This window comes from Catharus ustulatus, chromosome W (genome assembly GCF_009819885.2).
Source record: "Catharus ustulatus isolate bCatUst1 chromosome W, bCatUst1.pri.v2, whole genome shotgun sequence".
Lineage (NCBI taxonomy): Eukaryota > Metazoa > Chordata > Aves > Passeriformes > Turdidae > Catharus > Catharus ustulatus.
The window spans coordinates 10082064-10099055 of record NC_046261.2 but is presented as its reverse complement, the minus strand read 5'-3'; the positions used below and the strand labels follow the sequence as shown (position 1 = coordinate 10099055).

The following is a 16992-nucleotide window of genomic DNA, read 5'->3' as shown; positions in this document are numbered from 1 at the left end:
AGGCTTTGGTAGTCATGAGCCTGAAACGCCCGTGAGGCTGCCAAACTTTGTTAAGCAAACATTTGTCAGTTTTTATTTTCCTGCTGTCCTGCACCCTGCTTCCCATCCTCCTCCTTTTTTGTTAAGAGAGAGGCTTTCTCCACTGCGGAACCCAATGTATTTATATCAAGGCACACATTTATGTCAGAGGCAGGTCCGTGCTCTGGTCTTAGTTTTTTTGTTTCTTGGTCACTCCTTCTTTCTGATTTTTCTTCTTCTGTTGCTAACTTTGAGGACAGTCTCTGGCAAAGTGTCTTGGCTTCTTACACTGGAAGCAGATGACATGTTGAAGATGCTCTGGTGTCATCGGTTGCCTCTTTACTCCTAGTGTTCCAGCTGCTGCAGTCTTTGGGTTTGCCAGTCCCAGCTTCCTCTCTTGTGCACAGAATAACTGCACTTTCTTGGCACAGGCTTCTATCATCTGTGCTAGTGTAGGTGGAGGATCGATAGGCAGTCCTAGGATCACCCTGCAGCAGGCTTCGTTGGCATTCCTCTGAACCATCTCCTTAATTAATACTGCCTGTGCTACTGGATCTTCTATCTGCCTCTCTACTTGTGCACGAAGCCGGTCGACAACCTGCAAGAAATTCTCTGACGCACACTGTTTAATATTAATATGACTATCCTTTACTTTGACTGTTGGTAACTGGTGAAAATTTTTTTATGCAGCTTTACAGATCTTATCTAAAACAAACTTGAATAACACCCGAGTTTGTTTCTCGGGGCTAGCCCAGTCCCCCTCACCGCATAGATGTTCATAGGTGATATTATTCCCATCAGTGTCTTTCCCACCATGGGAGCTTTGCTGAAGCTCCCCTAGGAGTCCCTTCAGAGATCTTTTCCACATGATCTCCCACAGATAAAACTCTCAGGGGGTTAAGAGACATCGGAAATGGTCTCGGACGCCAGTCGGGACTAACTCATGCGAGTTCAAGGTAGCTCGCATTATCCCTTTAAAGATCTTACTGTCTTGACGAAACTCCCTTTGGGTTTTGCAAATTTCTTTTTTATTTTGGTAGGAGAAAAGCTGGTAGCTTCTATTTCAATTTCTCCTACCAGAATAAATGACAGGAGCAGATGAGGGTATGGCTTCCTCTTCCTGATTCTGATCTCCAGGGTGCACCCACCTGCCCCCACCCCCATGGGAACTGGGAGGCAGGACACCCCGCTCCCCATGGGGAACTGGAAGGGGGCCACCCTCATCCCGTGGACACCTACTCCCGAACTCGGGAATATATGCTCCTTTGTTGCATAGAAAGCTGAGAGCCCATCTTCATGTTAAAGCCACTAAGCAAACTGATCTACTTTTCTTTGCAGTAAACGCAACTACCGGCAGATGTTTTATGCCATTTTTTTTTCGTTTTTATTGTTTTAGTCCTCTGTATAATGCTTAGCTGAGTACATGCAATATGTCTCATAAAAATAAGATATTTCTTAGCAGATGGTAAAAATAAAATCCTAGTTACATGTACTTCTGCCCTAAATTGTTTGCACAGTCTCTGCCAGCTGTATAACTGACTTCTCAATAATAATAGTGATCATCTGGTTTTGGACTCCACCTTAAGACAATGGCCAGGATGTTTCCAAGATCTGTATCTTTAATATAATTTTAAATTTTGAAGTTAATAAACTAATAAAACATCTGATTTTGCCAATTGTTGGCAGCACTTTTTGTGAAATTTTATGTTTATTACAATTTCCTTGTTTGTTTGAAAGAGTGCATGTGTGTAGCAACTTCTTTTGTATGCTGAACTAGCATTTGTATCACCAAATCCGATTTCAGAATTTGCGCATGCATGCATGTGGTAAAGCTTCTAAGGACTTGTGATTTTATTTGGGTGTTGTCTCTTTTTAGTTAGACCCGTATTCTAAAATCCTTAATGCATGCCTCTTATGTGATTAAATTCTTATGTGCATGTCAGAGGTAACCCAAAATGATATTGTATTCCACATCTATCTGTGCCCAAAAATTGTTACTGTCTCTTTAAGACCCTGCAACCAGAAAACAGAACCAGAAGGGTGGGGGAGGGGAAACTTTGCCATTGTCCTTTCTTAGGTTGAAGCCTGGAAGCAGAGATGTCTCTCTCTCCTTGCAGTGTTTGCTGAAGGTGAAGACTCCACTTTTGAGGGGGTTACTTTGGGCTTTTTTTTTTTTTCTGGGCTTGCAAAAGTAGCCACTCAGAAAAACTGCATTTTGCAATCATAAACTGTTTTGGAGTGAACTTTGCAAAATGAGCCACAGTCTCTGGGGCCAGGTCACCCTACATTGGTGCCAACAGACCAGCTCTTTCCCCCAACACACCTGCAGTGCAGAGGACAGCACCATCAACACCAGTGGAGTCCAGCAAGTGGCAGGACGAAGCAGCAGGAGGTGGTGCTTACTCCACACATGCTGACAAGTCTTCATCTGCCACTAGAACTGCTCTGCAAGCTCCTACTTTCTTAGGAGGGTTTTCTGCCATCCTTCCCTCATGTCTTCCCGACCCCGCGGTCACCTGTGAAGGCTGCCATCTTGGGGGAAGGGTCAGATGCCATTTTCCCTTTGTCTCCTTACATGTGGTTGGCAATGGCAGGAGCCATTTTCAAAAGGGAATTTCCACCATTTTGGGTGTCTCTGTTCACTGGGATTTGTGAGATTTAGCAATGTTGTATCTAGTGATTATTTACTGGGGTTTTTTGCCTGTTGCAATTTTGTTTGTTAGTAAACTGTTATTTTTTCCACTTATATCTATTTGTATTTCACTACTCATTATTGGTGGAAAGGGTTTGGTTAAAACAAACAGAAATAACTCATTTTAGAGTGTTCCCCTTTAAATTGTCTTAAACCAAGACAGCACATTTTCTCATGTGAGTACTGTATTTGTCAGTAGTTTGATTAGAACTGCAGTAGATGAGTGCTTTAAAAGCCATGGTGAATTGTGTCTTTAATAAGTAATGATACAAAAAATAAATAAAAACATTCGTTTTCTGATAGTGTTCACTTTTACTCTTCATCCAGAGTGGTCTGAATTCAGAGATTCTAAAGACATTTCATGTAGCCCTATCATTTTGTTATATATCTTTTAAATTTAATGTCTTCACAAGTCCTCTTCTGGTTGCAAATAACCTAATGGAAGAGGTAACTCCATCCTGCTTCCCTGCTGAAGGTTACAGACTTCCCACATCCCTGTCTATATCAGTCAAACAAGTTGTCTTAATTTGAGCAATTTCCATAGTGTTTCTTTGCTATTTCAAATAATTTTCACAGCAATAGATCATGGAGACATTTCACAGGAGCAAGACTTACAGTAATTTCACGAATACAAGCCGCACCATTTTGACTTAGATTTTGCTCTCAAACCGGAAATGCGGCCAATATTCAGGAGTGGCTAATATGTGAATAATTTTCTGACATTTACAACCCCAGAAGTGCCAACCAGGGTGCCGAGCCGAGCGCCTGCCAGTAAAACCCAGGATTTCGCGATTGTTACAAATTGGATACTGTGTTGCACGGCAGGTGGGGCCAGCTCAGCACCGGCAGCGTGGGGGGAGGGAGGGAGGCAGGCAGGGGAGTTCCCTACTTCAGGTGGGGGAGAGGCAGGGGGCTCTGTGCTGACATCCCCACGGCTCGGGAAGGAGGCGGGGGGCTCCGCCCCCGCTCTCCGCCGCCGCGGTGGGAGCAGGAGGTTCTCCGTGCTCGCCCACCGCTGCCGCACCGGGAGCGGGGCGTGCTCCGTGCTCGCCCGCCGCCGCCGCGTCCGGAGCGGGGCCGGGGCGAGTGACCCCAGAGGCGGCGGCCAACCCCGAGAGGCCCCGCTGAGCGGCCCCACTGAGCTGGGCCACCTGGCCCCGTCAGCAACCCCTAGCGGGCCGAGCCTGCACAACCCGAGCCGAGCCAGTAAACCCCGCCTTGCTGCGGTTCAGTTACTATTTGGCAACTTTGTTGCACGCAGGTCCTCGCTGCGAACAACAGAGCAGCTTATATTCAGGTGAGGTTTATTTATGGACAAAAAACGAAATATTTGCCAACACTCAGAGTTGCGGCTTATACTCAGTGCGGCTTGTATTCGTGAAATCACTGTAATCATGAACTGTGACTTTTGGAAAAAGGTGTGATTAGAAGCAACTGGAATGAGAATTTGGCCTGCACAGTTGCAGTTGGAAAAGGTGCTTGATGTTTTGATGTTTTTATTTAAAGTTGCTACTTGTGCCAGAGACAATACCAGTATGATTGTCATTACTGTTCTCTATTATATGCTCACTGTCAAGATGCTAGGTATCCTCAGGTGTCAGGAGGGAATATGTAGATTGAAACCAAGCCTGTTGCTCACCTCAAAACTCTTCTACTAGTTGTTCAGTTCTTATACTCTATATTGAGCTTAGCCGTGTATATGCTCCTCCCATGCTGGACTGGCTAACTCAGAGATATTCACACTCTCTTAATGAACTCAGAGAAAAATATTTACATCATCAGTTGATCCACTCAACTCATTGATGCAACTCTTTTGGTATGAAACCTTAAATATAATTCACTGGAATAATAAAGACTTATAAAGTATGATAAACCAAAACTATGATAAACCCTTTATCAAAGGGTTATCAAAGGTGGGGCCTCAATTTGAGTGCTGTGTGCAGTTCTGGGGCCCACAATTTAAAAACAATGTGAAGGTCTTTGAATGTGTCCAGAGAAGGACCACCAAGCTGGTGAAAGGGCTGGAAGGCATATCCTGTGAGGAGCAGCTGAGGACTCAGGGTTTGTCTAGTTTGGAGAAAAGGAGGCTGAGGGGCGACCTCATGGCTCTCTGGAACTTCCAGAGGTGGAGACATGAAGAGGGAGGTGATGAGTTCTTCTCCCTGGAATCCACTGACAGGATGTGTAGGAATGGTTCAAAGCTGCATCAAGGGAGGTTCACATAAGGAAACATTTATTTACTGAGAGGGTGGTCAAACATTGGAAGAGGCTTCCTAGAGAGGTGACTGATGCTCCAAGCCTGTCCATGTTTAAGAGGCATTGTGACAATGTCTCTAATTATATGCTTTCAGTTTTGGTGAGCAGTGAAGTGGTCAGGCAGTTGGACTACATGATCATTGTAGGTCTCTTCCAGCTGGAACTATTCCACATTTTTCTAAAAAAATAAAATTCTAAATGTTCTGTATTACTGTAACAGCTATGATAATATTTGAAAATCGTGTGTGTGCTGGTAGTATGTATTTAGGTTATAATAGTATGCCAGTCATCTTTTCCTTTTTATGTAAATATTCACTTTTATTCATTTATACTTTCCATATTCCTGCTCAGCATTTTGAAATAGTCTGTCAACCCAATAAGTTAATTTTAAAGAGTTTACCCCATTCCTCCTAATGGAAAATGTATATGCAGTTCTAGAAAAATAAAAGTATATTCTTACACAGTTAATACAAAAGTCATTTTAATGGTATTAAGCATGTCTGTTAATTTGTTCTACTGGCATTTTGGGAAAGATTGTACACGACTAAAGAGAAACAATTAATTTCTGCTATATTCCAAAATATTCAGATGTGGTACAAAGCAGTGGGTGCAGTAGAGCAGAAATACCATGATGACAATTCTTATACACACACTTACCCACTGCTGAATTTTTTAAAAAAATAATTAAATTATTTTGGATCAGAGGAAACATGAGCTTCAAAGAGATAAGGAGATTTTATTGATTTTAGAGTTTTTAATGAAATTCTGTATTGCTGATGCAGACAGAGCTTTCAGACTGATTGTCAGAAACATGTTTAATTCCTTTTAAGTTGATAAAATAATAGAAAGTTATATCTACTGCCAACAACTAAGTATGATGCAGCAACTTGCTCACTCCCCTGCTTTCCCCCTCTCCCAGTGATATAGGGAGGAGAATCAGGAGGAAAAAAGTAAAACCCAGGGGTTCAGATAAGAACAGTTTAATAATTGAAACAAAGTAAAATATAATAATAACAACATTAATAATAGTAATAATGATAGCAATAATTATAATAAAAAGGAGAGAGACAATGGAGCACTCCATTACCTCACCTCTTTTATGTCATTATTGCTTTTTTTTTTCTGTTGCACTTCTTCCTATCCCACACCTCATTTCTTTTCCCAAGACTACCTTGCTCTTTTCCTCAGTGGGATTATGGTCTCAGTATCTTGCATTCCTGTTGTTTCTTCCCATGTATAGTTACCTTAACGACTTGGACCGCATAGCAGATTCAGCCTATCTGCCAACTCAGCAAGATGTGCTTAGAGTTCGAGTCCCAACAACAGGGATCATTGAATATCCATTTGACTTACAAAGCGTCATTTTCAGGTAGAAAAAAGTTTAATACTCATTTGCTTTGTTTCTTTTGTTTCCTTTTATATTAGTAATACCATATATAGGATATTGGTTAAATGTACAAATTACTCAATGTTTTTTAAATTTGATCTTGGTGTTAATTTTATTTTCATGTTTTTGTCCATATATGATTATCAGCTATTGTTAAAGATGTCAAGAGGATAAGAGACAGATTTGTCTTTTTCTGAAGGTAGTTATTATTGATAGAAAAACTGGAAGTAATTTTTCAATAAAATTAGTACAAATGTTCTATTATGAATAATTATAAAATGGAAAGGTACCACTTCTGCACTTGATTTTTATAGAGAAGTGATATTTTGCAAATTTAATGCCATTCCTACAAATATTTTTCCCCTCAGCTCATTCTCATGGCAAATACAATTGTTAAAGAATAACTATGCACTTACAAGTTAGACACCTGAGTGTCTAGTTACATTGAGATCCATAATAAATTTGGCGTACACTCTGCCAGCAAATTTGAGTTTTTATTTTGGTTATTAACAACTTCAGTAAATACGGATTATATTCTATTTATACTCTTAAAATTAGGCAGCCTTGACAAGTCTGGAATTTTCACTGTCAATTTCTTGGGTAAATGGCAGGCCATCAGCTTAATTCTGTGGAAGTGTTTCTGCTAAATATACAGAGCATACATTCTAAAATCGTGAATCAGAATCATAAGTGTTTTGAATAACAGAAATTTGAGGGCTTTGAGACCCATAATAATTCAAATTCAGAAAGCACATCAAACTAAAAAACAAATATGTTATTTATTTACAACACATTCCATTAGTCTTTAATATGAATCGCAACAGTTTCAAGAAGAAACAAATTGTTTTCAATTAAATTCTTGGATTCAGTGTTTTATGTGTTTGTATGTTTATCTGCAGAGGTATTTGTGGAGTTGATGCGATCATTGTTGATTTTGCAGAATGGTGGATGTAGGAGGCCAACGATCGGAAAGAAGAAAATGGATACATTGCTTTGAAAATGTCACATCTATCATGTTCCTAGTAGCTCTTAGTGAATATGATCAAGTTCTTGTGGAGTCTGACAATGAGGTAAGAAAACTTTAGCATAAATCACCAATTTTTCAGAAAAAATACTTTCCCTAAAATTAATTTTAAATTTTATTTGCAACTTGATTAAAACACAAGTTTGTAGAGAGCTTTGGTGTGTGTGTTTTTGCATGTTTATTTGGATATTAAATTGTTTTGACCAGTAAAGTGTAATGATAGATTGAATACTTCACACTAAACAGCAAAACAGAAGGTTACTAGTGCTTTTAAGACATTTTCAAAGCAGGCTGGCTTGGTTGTTTTCCAAATGTCTACCAGTTGTATACAACTGAATGGAATGAAATGAGAAGTTCTACATGGATTAAGATGCTAATACTCAAATAATATGGCAAACTGATCTCTTCTATGGAAGGTCAGTGGAACTCATCTATTTTGTGTTAAAGGTGGAATAGTTGACTGTAGAGAAGTGTTCTTATTTTAACTATTGACATGGTTAATGTTGTGTAGCAGACCCATAAAAATACAATTGGAATGAAAGCAAAATTCATAGGTTCTTTGCTAGAACAGACCCTAAAGCAGTAAATTTCATTCCATTGACCTAAAGTATAGGATTTATATTGGCTTATATTTCCTACTTGTGTTGCTATTTCGAAGAATAACAGAAGTAAAAAACTCATGGGTGGTGATACATGAACTAAGTAGGAAAAGTGCAGGAGTACCTAGTGTTTTGTATACAGCTGTAAAGAGTAGGGGGGAAATTTAATAATTGGATTTTTTCTTTCATAAAGACTGTTCCCATTATTCATCAAACTTACATGAGTTACAAACCAGCACTGTTCTATGCAAGTTTTTAGCATTCTTTTACAAAATTTAGGTGAAAAAGATAAAGCATTTTAATCTTCTTCATGACTGTATATATATGTTGATTTCATTATTTAAGAGAATGATTGACCTACCAAGGTAAAACAGATGTCCCAGGGCAGTCATGGTTGTATTCTCAACTTTTTCAATATTAATTTTTTCAAAAAAGACTAGGAGTTCTGAAAGCTTTTAAATTTATATTTTTCCCATAAAAGAAAAAAATCTCATTTCAGTCTTTATTTCATCAGACATCTTAAAAAGTACAGCTGTTACAAAGAAAAAAATTTCAGTTGCTTATATAGTGAATATATCTTCTCATTTATTTTTGCAATTTTTTAAACTTGGCAGGTATCAGAATGCTTTTGTTTTGTAAGACATATATTTGATGTTGTGGTCCAAACAGTAATGGAGTCTGACAATACATTATAAAACAAAGCTTTATTGAGGAAGTAAGAAAGATGAACAACAGTTTCCCCATATAGCAATTCACCCAATCAGTAATAGTGAGTACAGGATCATAAGCAATGCCATGGTTCTGGTGGACTGCCAGGGACATTTGGTGTCTGGGTCATCTGGCAGAAACAGCCAATCATGCAAATGTTTTTTAAATGTGGAAAAGAGTTGTGACAATGTAGGTCAGGGGTAGAGTGTTGGTAGACTGTCTAAGATATCAATATTGTTTAAGGGACAGGGTGTCAGAAGGCAAGATGTCACTTCCACCCTGTAATTCTCTCAAATCATCACTTGACATGTAGTTATAGGCAAGGGTGTTATTTTTATGGGTTGTTAGTTGTATAATAATCTAGGTGAGGTTGGTGTTCCAACACCTGCAGGGTATGTTATACAGTCAGAGGTTGAAAGGTGATGTATCATGAGACGGGTACTGTAGAATCACCTCTATCAAGTAGCAGTTGTGCAGGCATCTGGGAGGTGATTACTGCTATGAATGGAGAGGAGAGATTAAAAAAATCCTGCCTTTGACTCTGATTTCTGGCAGTAGCTCTATTTGGTGTGGCCTGCACCCCATATCGCTCTTGCTAGTGGGTTCTTAATCATGGCCAATTAGGTCTATTACAAAATGAATTATTTAAGACAAATTTAACAGACATAAGACTTTAACAGATTGCTTACTACACAGGATAAACAAAAGAAACACTACTAGTAAATAAACAATACAGTGCATGAATGAGGTATCTATTATTAAATATAGTATAGTATAGATTAGGATTCAATGTATCTTACCATCCAATTTCTGATGGGGCACACGTAGGATCCTTTCCTCTCAGTTTCTGGAAAAGTAACCACTAAGACGCATCCAAGCTTCGGGAAGAAGTCCTACACATTTCCAGGGAGTGTGTAGGAGACTTCTGCTTCCATGAAAGTTTGTGTAGATTTTATAGTTATAAAAGCAGTGCCTTTCAGTCAAGGATTCCTGGCTTATTTCTACATCTTGCTCTCAAGGCAAGGGATGTTTATTATCAGCTGGGGATCTCACCTCCCTCAGTAATTCATATGAGGGAGGACAATGTCTGGAGCTATGCACCAGCTGATGGACAAAGCAGATAGGCTTTTTTTGTGATAGAGGGGGGATGTCCTGCCACAATGGCTACTGCATTTTCCCAATTGCTGTGAGAGAGGCTGTGAAAGAGACTACAACCAGCTTTTGTTTATATCTAGTGGCCCCAACCCCAGTCAGGGAGTGGCTTGACATGACTGGAAAATGTTTTACAACACAGTCCACAACCCCATCCATCGATATGAAACAAAACATAAATAATGACAATAAAGTAGATAATTACAAAAAGTACAGCCAAAATATTTTACCGATGCCCAGAGATCTGGGACCCAAGAGGTAAACCATGACCACAATTTGCCAATTCCCCAATCAATATCTTCAGTTGCTACCAGGTGCAAGGGCTTTAGTTGTTCCTGGATTTTCTTAAGGTCAGTCTCAATGCAAATCTTGGCTGAAAAAGACACAGCAGGTAGTATTTACTAATGTGCAAATGCCATCTTGTGTAGCTGTATCATGATCCGCTCAACCTGAGCGGAGGTCGTGATGGTTTGTTCGACCCCAGGGTGCAAAAGACAAACAAAAAGGGACTCAAGTTTTCTTCTTCAGCAAGCAACAATGCACTTTATTGAGTGCCAACAACTTAGTTTACGATAGAGGAGAGAGAGAGATAAAGGAAATGAAGTAAAAGAAGAGAGAGAGAGAGAGAGGAAAAGGATGGAGGAATAGTTACCAACAGATGGGACGTCATCCTCGAGTCATCCGTCGATAGACGCATCTTCCATCCGTGGGGAGAAAGAGATCTCAAAAGTCTCTTCAGAAAGTAATCATTTTATAGTCCTTCTCCAAGGCAAGTGGCCTCTGGCCAAAAGGAGGGGAGGTTTATGGACTATTGTGTGTGGAGATCGTTTCTCCAAAAAACAGGTGCAGGACAGAACACTACAGCCCGTATTCTGCTTGAGAGCAGTGTACCATGGAAGCAGCAAGCACTGGCAAGCACACCTGTACACAGTCCCTTGGTAAGCATCCACCTTGGCCAGGCCAGTAACTCCTGTCCAGAGTGAGTGGTGGGGTCCCAGAGGTCTCAGTCCCTGATGAAGGTCATGAGGCAGATCAGGGAAACTTGGGACCGACCCCTACAAGCTGTGAAGTACTCTGAAGCTAGTGGTTTTGAACAGTAGTCTGTGGTACTTGAGCAACTTCTTACTGCAGTGCTTGGATGGCATAAATTGTTATATTTTCTATATTTTCCAGAGTAGCAGAGAGATTGATGATTGCTTTCTCCAGCTCAGAGATCCCTAGACAAGGAAGGAGGGTCCAGGGAAACTGGTGAAATACGCATTCTCATTCTACTAAAGGGTTAAAATCACACCAATGTCGCAGGGCATCAGGATAGCTATGGACATGGGTCCTGAAGAGGTTTACATCAACATGCATTGCAGACACTATAAGTCTGGGTGCACAGACCTCCTCTCTCTCTCTCCATGGCAGAATTTTCATGGCACAGCTGCTGCACAGCCAGTATAGGCCAGGGACACCTATTTTGATAAGGTCACAGCAGCAAGCAGTGTCTTTCAGGCAATTGTCAATATTGGCATGGTAGGTTTGCATGGCGTAGGATGGAAGCTGCTGCATGATTTATTATGGGACAGATGATAGCCCATAAAGTTTTAGAGGGCATATAATTATGATCCATGATTTACCAAAGTGGCAGTTGGTAGTCAATGTTTGAGAGACTAGACTAAACAGAGTAATATCTAACAAAAATGTTAGGTGCACAGCCCCACAATTCCACCAATACCAGCATTCCGACCACAGGAAAACCTTGATTCACAGATTGTGGTGGGTTTAGTGCTGGCCAAATTGTCAGTGCGCCCACTAGAATTATTTACTCATTTCTTGCTGTGAGATAGGGTTAGGAGGAGGAACAAAACAGGCTCAGACTTTGAAGGGTATAAAGAAAAACTTTATTAATAGAAACTAAAACAAAAAATAACAATAAGAATCAGAATAAGACTTTCAGAACACTTCTCCCCCCACCCTCTTTTCTTTCACACTGACAGTGTACAAAACCAGTCAGTTTACCATCTCTAAAATAGTCTTTCTCCAGTTCACTCAGGGAGAGGAGTCTCTCTCATCATGCTATGGAGACTTCTCCACAAGAAACAGTTCTCTCATGGCTTCAATGTCACAGTGAATCAGCCACCCAGGAGAATGGAAATCTGATCACTGTGTAAAAGTCCCTCCCCTCGACTCACAGTTTTCCCCACAACTGTTTTCGAGGGCTCACTCTCTGGCCAATGGGGTACACTTTTAAAGATGAACTGTTCAGAAGCAAAGGTTCTCTTCAATCTATCTCTGAGATCATATTAATCTCTAGGAATAGAGATCTTCTTCCCTGGGGGCAAAGGGTTTTCATCACTCTCCTCTGTCTCTTTTCAAACTTCTCATGGGATCACAGCTACTTCGACATCTGCTTTTTCAGAATGGATGCCTTTGATCATATCTGCAATGTGAATGTTTCAAACCCCCCCCCCCATGCTTCTTCTATGACTTATAGGGATATTCAATATATCATAGTCCATCACCATAGCTTACAAGACAATTTCAGCTAAGGCATCTCCTCATCTTCCTATCCCATCTGGGACTTGACTCTTTCTTCTTTACTGACCTTGATAGTCTCCATGTTGTTTCTCTGTGTGTCTTCATGTCTGTCCTTTTCTTTCACTCAAGAGAGGGAGAATTGATGGTTGCAGCTTTCATCTGTGCAGTGAAAGAGTTAATATCTTGCCCAGGCAGTGGCTGGAGAAGTTGGGATGCAGTATTTCAGGCTGTGCTGGGGGCTGTGCCAGGATAGCAGGGGCCCAGTGAGAAACAGTGGTTGGTGCTCTGGTTGCATGGCTGTTTTCTGGCTTTTGCTGCATTCAATTCCAGCTGCAGGCTGATGGTCTTCCCTCCTCCTTCGCAGCAGCCACCAGGGCTCTGCCTGGTCCCTGCCAGGTGGTGCTGGCCATGGCAGAGGGGTCCTGGCCTGTCTCATAGCTGCTCCTGGGGCCTGGCAGTTTCTGGTAAGGCTCAGCAGTGGCAGCACTCCAGCTGAGACACAGGCTGGTCTGGCCATGCTGGGGGAGAGAGGGAAGTAGCCAGGATCCCAGCAGCTGATGGCCTCCCCTCCCCCTGCCTGGTGGTCTCAGGTGCAACTTAGCAGCGGCAGCATTCCAGCCACACCATGGGCCATGCTGGGCCTGGCCCGGCCAGACTAATTACCTACTGAGAAGCTGAAACCTAAAGAGGGATTCCTGGGGTTTTTTCATTTTAAAATGTGTGTTCACAGAGGCATGTTCAACTTTCTCAGTGGTTTAACAGGTTGTCACTTCTCAAAACCTATCACTGATTGGTTTTTGTCAGACAGAGGAAGCTCTCAGCAGCTCCCCTCATAAAAGTCATGTCCGTCGGTGGCTTCTTCCCTCTTTACCAAATGTCAAATGTGCAAAACCAGCACAGCAGAGCGCTATGTACAAATCCAACAATCAATTCCCTTCCTGACATTCACCAGTGCCCGAGAGAATTAGCAAGTTAGGATACGAATCAGCAAAGTTCTGGTGGACCTCTTGGCTAAGAGTGGCTGGAAAGATGCTTGGCAGAAAAGAACCTGGGGGTGTTGGTCAACAGTTGGCTGAATATGAACCAGAAGTGTACCCAGGTGGCCAACAAGGCCATTGTCATCCTGGCTTTTTTCAGTGTTGTGGTTTAACCCCAGCCAGCAACCAAGCTCCATGCAGCCACTTGCTCACTCCCCCATGAGTGGCATTTGGGAGAGAATCAGAAGGGTAAAAACCAGAAAACTCGTGGGTTGAGATAAAGACCATTTAATAGGGATAACAAAAGCTATCCACACAAGTAAAGCAAAACAAGGAATTAACTGCTTCCCATGAACTGGCAGATGTTCAGACGTCTCCAAGAGAGCACAATGGTTAGTTGGGAAGACAAATGCCATCACTCCAAATATCCGCCCCTTTCTCCTTCTTCCTCCCACTTTATATATCGAACATGATGTTGTATGGTCTGGAATATCCATTTAGTCAATTTGGGTCACCTGTCCCAACTGTGTCTCATCTCAACCTACCATGCACTCCCAACTTCCTTGCCAGCATGGCAGTACAAAAGCAGAAAAGGCCTTGGCTCTGTGTAAGCACTGCTCAGCAATAGCAAAAACATCTCTATATTATCAACTCTGTGTTCAGCACAAATCCAAAACACAACCCCATACCAGCCACTGGGAAGAAAATTAACTCTAGCCCAGCCAAAACCATCACAATCAGAAATAGTGGGGCCATCAGGACTAGGGCAGTGATCATCTCCCTGTACTTGGCACTGGTGAGGCTGCACCTTGAGTACTGCATGGAGTTTCGAGCCCTTCATGACAAGAAAGATACTGACGTGCTGGAGCATGTCCAGAAAAAGGGCAACGAAGCTAGTGAAGGGTCTGGAACACAAACCTTATAAGGAGCTGATGAGGGAGCTGGGGGTGTTTAGTTTGGACAAAAGGAGGCTCAGACAAGAACTTATTGCTCTCTACAGCTACCTGGAAGGAGGTTTTAGCAAGGTGAGTATCAGTCTCTTGTCCCATGTAACAAGCGATAGAACAAGAGGAAATGGCCTGAAGTTGCACTGGGGAGGTTTAGATTTGATATTAGGAAAAAGTTATACATCAAAGGGGTTGTCAAGCATTGGAACATGCTATCAAGGAAAGCAGTTGAGTCAGCATCCCTGGCGGTATTTAAAAGATGTGTAGGCATGGTGCTTAGGGACATGGTTTAGTGGTGGACTTGATAGTGCTGGGTTAATGGTTGGACTTGATCTTTGAGGTCTTTTCCAATCTAAATGATTCTATGATTCTATGACTGTCCTTAAAAACCAACAATAGCACAAGTAAAAAAACTACAGTAAGTAGCAATTTTTCCAGATTGTTGTGGCTGAGATAAAGAGAGTTTAATAGGTAAAGCAAAAGCTGTGCACACAAACAAAGCAAAACAAGAAATGCATGCACTACTTCCCATTGATGGGCAGATGTTTATCCATTTCCAGAAAAGTAGGGTTCCATCATGTGTTAACAATTACTTGGGAAGACAAATGTCATAACACTGAACGTCCCCCATCCCCCTCCCCTCATCCTTCCCACATATTCTTCTCCACCTCAACCTACTTACTGGAAGGGTAGTATGAGATGCAGAATAGACCTTGATGCTGAAAAAGCACTGTTCAGAAATAACTAAAAGATCCTTATGTTGTCAACACTGTTTTGGTAACAAATTCAAAACAGCACCATATGAACTGCTATGAAGGAAATTAACTCTATCCGAGCCAGAACCAGTACACATATCAGTGTCTACATACAGGATGGTCCAGTAATGGGGCTAAGTGAATGGCTCCTGGCTCATTATGGATCTTATCACTTCTAGAAATGAAAAATCACTTTTATGACAGACCAAAGGGGCAGTACATGGATCCAATGACTGCTAAACTGTCAGCCTCAGTTCCATGCCCAGGAAGATCATGGAACAGAACCTCTGAGAAGCTATGCTAAGACACATGGAGGACAGGGAGGTGATTCGAGGCAGCGAGCATGACTTCATCAAGGGCAAGTCCTGTCTGATAAACTCAGTGACCTTCTATGATGGAGTGACTACAGCAGTGGACAAGGGAATAGCTACAGATGTCATCTATCTGAAGTTCTGTAAGGCCATTGACACAGTGCCCCACAGCATCCTTGTCTCTAAACTAGAGATACATGGATTTGATGGCTCAATTATTTGGATGAGGAATTGGCTAGATGGTTGCATCCAGAAGGTAGTGGCGAACAGCTCAATCACAGAATCACAGAATCACACAGAATCAGTAGGTTGCGAGAGACCTTCAAGATCATCGAGTCCAACCCATGCCCTAACACCTCAACTAAACCATGACACTGAGTGCTACATCCAGTCTTTTTTTAAACACGTCCAGGGATGGTGACTCTACCACCTCCCTGGGGAGATGACTCCAGTACTTGATGACTCTTTCTGTAAAAAACTCTTTGCTAATATCCAACCTAAATTTCCCTTGGTGCAGTTTAAGACTGTGCCCTCTCATTCTGTCAGTTGCTGCTTGGAGAAAGAGACCAACCCCCACCTGACTACAACCACCTTCCAGGAAGTTGTAGAGAGTGATAAGGTCACCTCTGAGTCTCCTTTTCTCCAGGTTAAACAACTCCAACTCCTTCAGTCATTCCTCATAGGGCTTGTGTTCCAAACCCCTCACCAGCCTTGTTGCCCTCCTCTGGACACACTCAAGCGTCTCAACATCCTTCCTAAACTGAGGGGCCCAGAACTGGACACAGTACTCAAGGTGCAGCCTCACCAGTGCCAAGTACAAGGGAAGAATGACCTCCCTGGTCCTGCTGGCCACATTATTTCTGACACAGGCCAAGATGCCATTGGCCTTCTTGGTCACCAGGGCACACTGCTGGCTCATGTTCAGTTAGCTTTCAACCAGTACCCCCAGGTCCCTTTCTGCCTGGGCACTGTCCAGACACATCACTCCCAGCCTATAATGTTGCAGGGAGTTATTGTGGCCAAAATGCAGGACTTGGCACTTGGATTTATTAAATTGCACTTTGTTGGACTTTTCCCATCCATTCAACTGTTCCAGGTCTCTCTGCAGAGCCCTCTTACCTTCTGACAGATTGACACACGCTCCCAGTTTAGTGTCATATGCAAATTTACTCATGAAAGACTCAATACCCTCTTCCATATTGTCAATAAAAATATTGGACAGAACTGGCCCTAGCACAGACCCCTGAGGAACACCTCTGGTGACTGGCCACCAGCTGGATGCAGCAGCATTCACCACCACTCTCTGGGCCCAGCCATCTAGCCAATTCTTAACCTAGCAAAGAGTGTTCCTGTCCAAGCTGTGGGCTGCCAGTTTTTCCAGGAGTATGCTGTGGGAGACAGTGTCAAAGGCCTTGCTGAAATCCAGGTACACAACATCCACAGCCTTTCCTGCATCTACCAGGTGGGTCACTTGGTCATAAAAGGAGATCAGGTTGGGCAAACACAACCTTCCCCTCCTAAACCCATGCTGGCTGGGCCTGATACTCTGGCCATGCTGTAAATTCTGCATGATGACAGTATAAACTGTTCCATAACCTTACCAGGTACTGAGGTCAGGCTAACTGGCCTATACTTACCAGGAT

At 42.1% G+C, this 16992-nt stretch overlaps 1 protein-coding gene across 1 annotated transcript in view; it reads left to right on the top strand.

Annotated features, from left to right (window-relative positions):
• The window catches only part of LOC117005075 (guanine nucleotide-binding protein G(q) subunit alpha), a 258664-nt gene that overhangs the window by 225050 nt on the left and 16622 nt on the right, over positions 1–16992 (top strand). Inside the window, exons 4-5 of the mRNA XM_033076314.2 lie at positions 6207–6335; positions 7294–7423. Of these exons, the coding sequence (XP_032932205.1) occupies positions 6207–6335; positions 7294–7423 (259 nt within the window). The remainder of the gene's footprint in view (positions 1–6206; positions 6336–7293; positions 7424–16992) is intronic.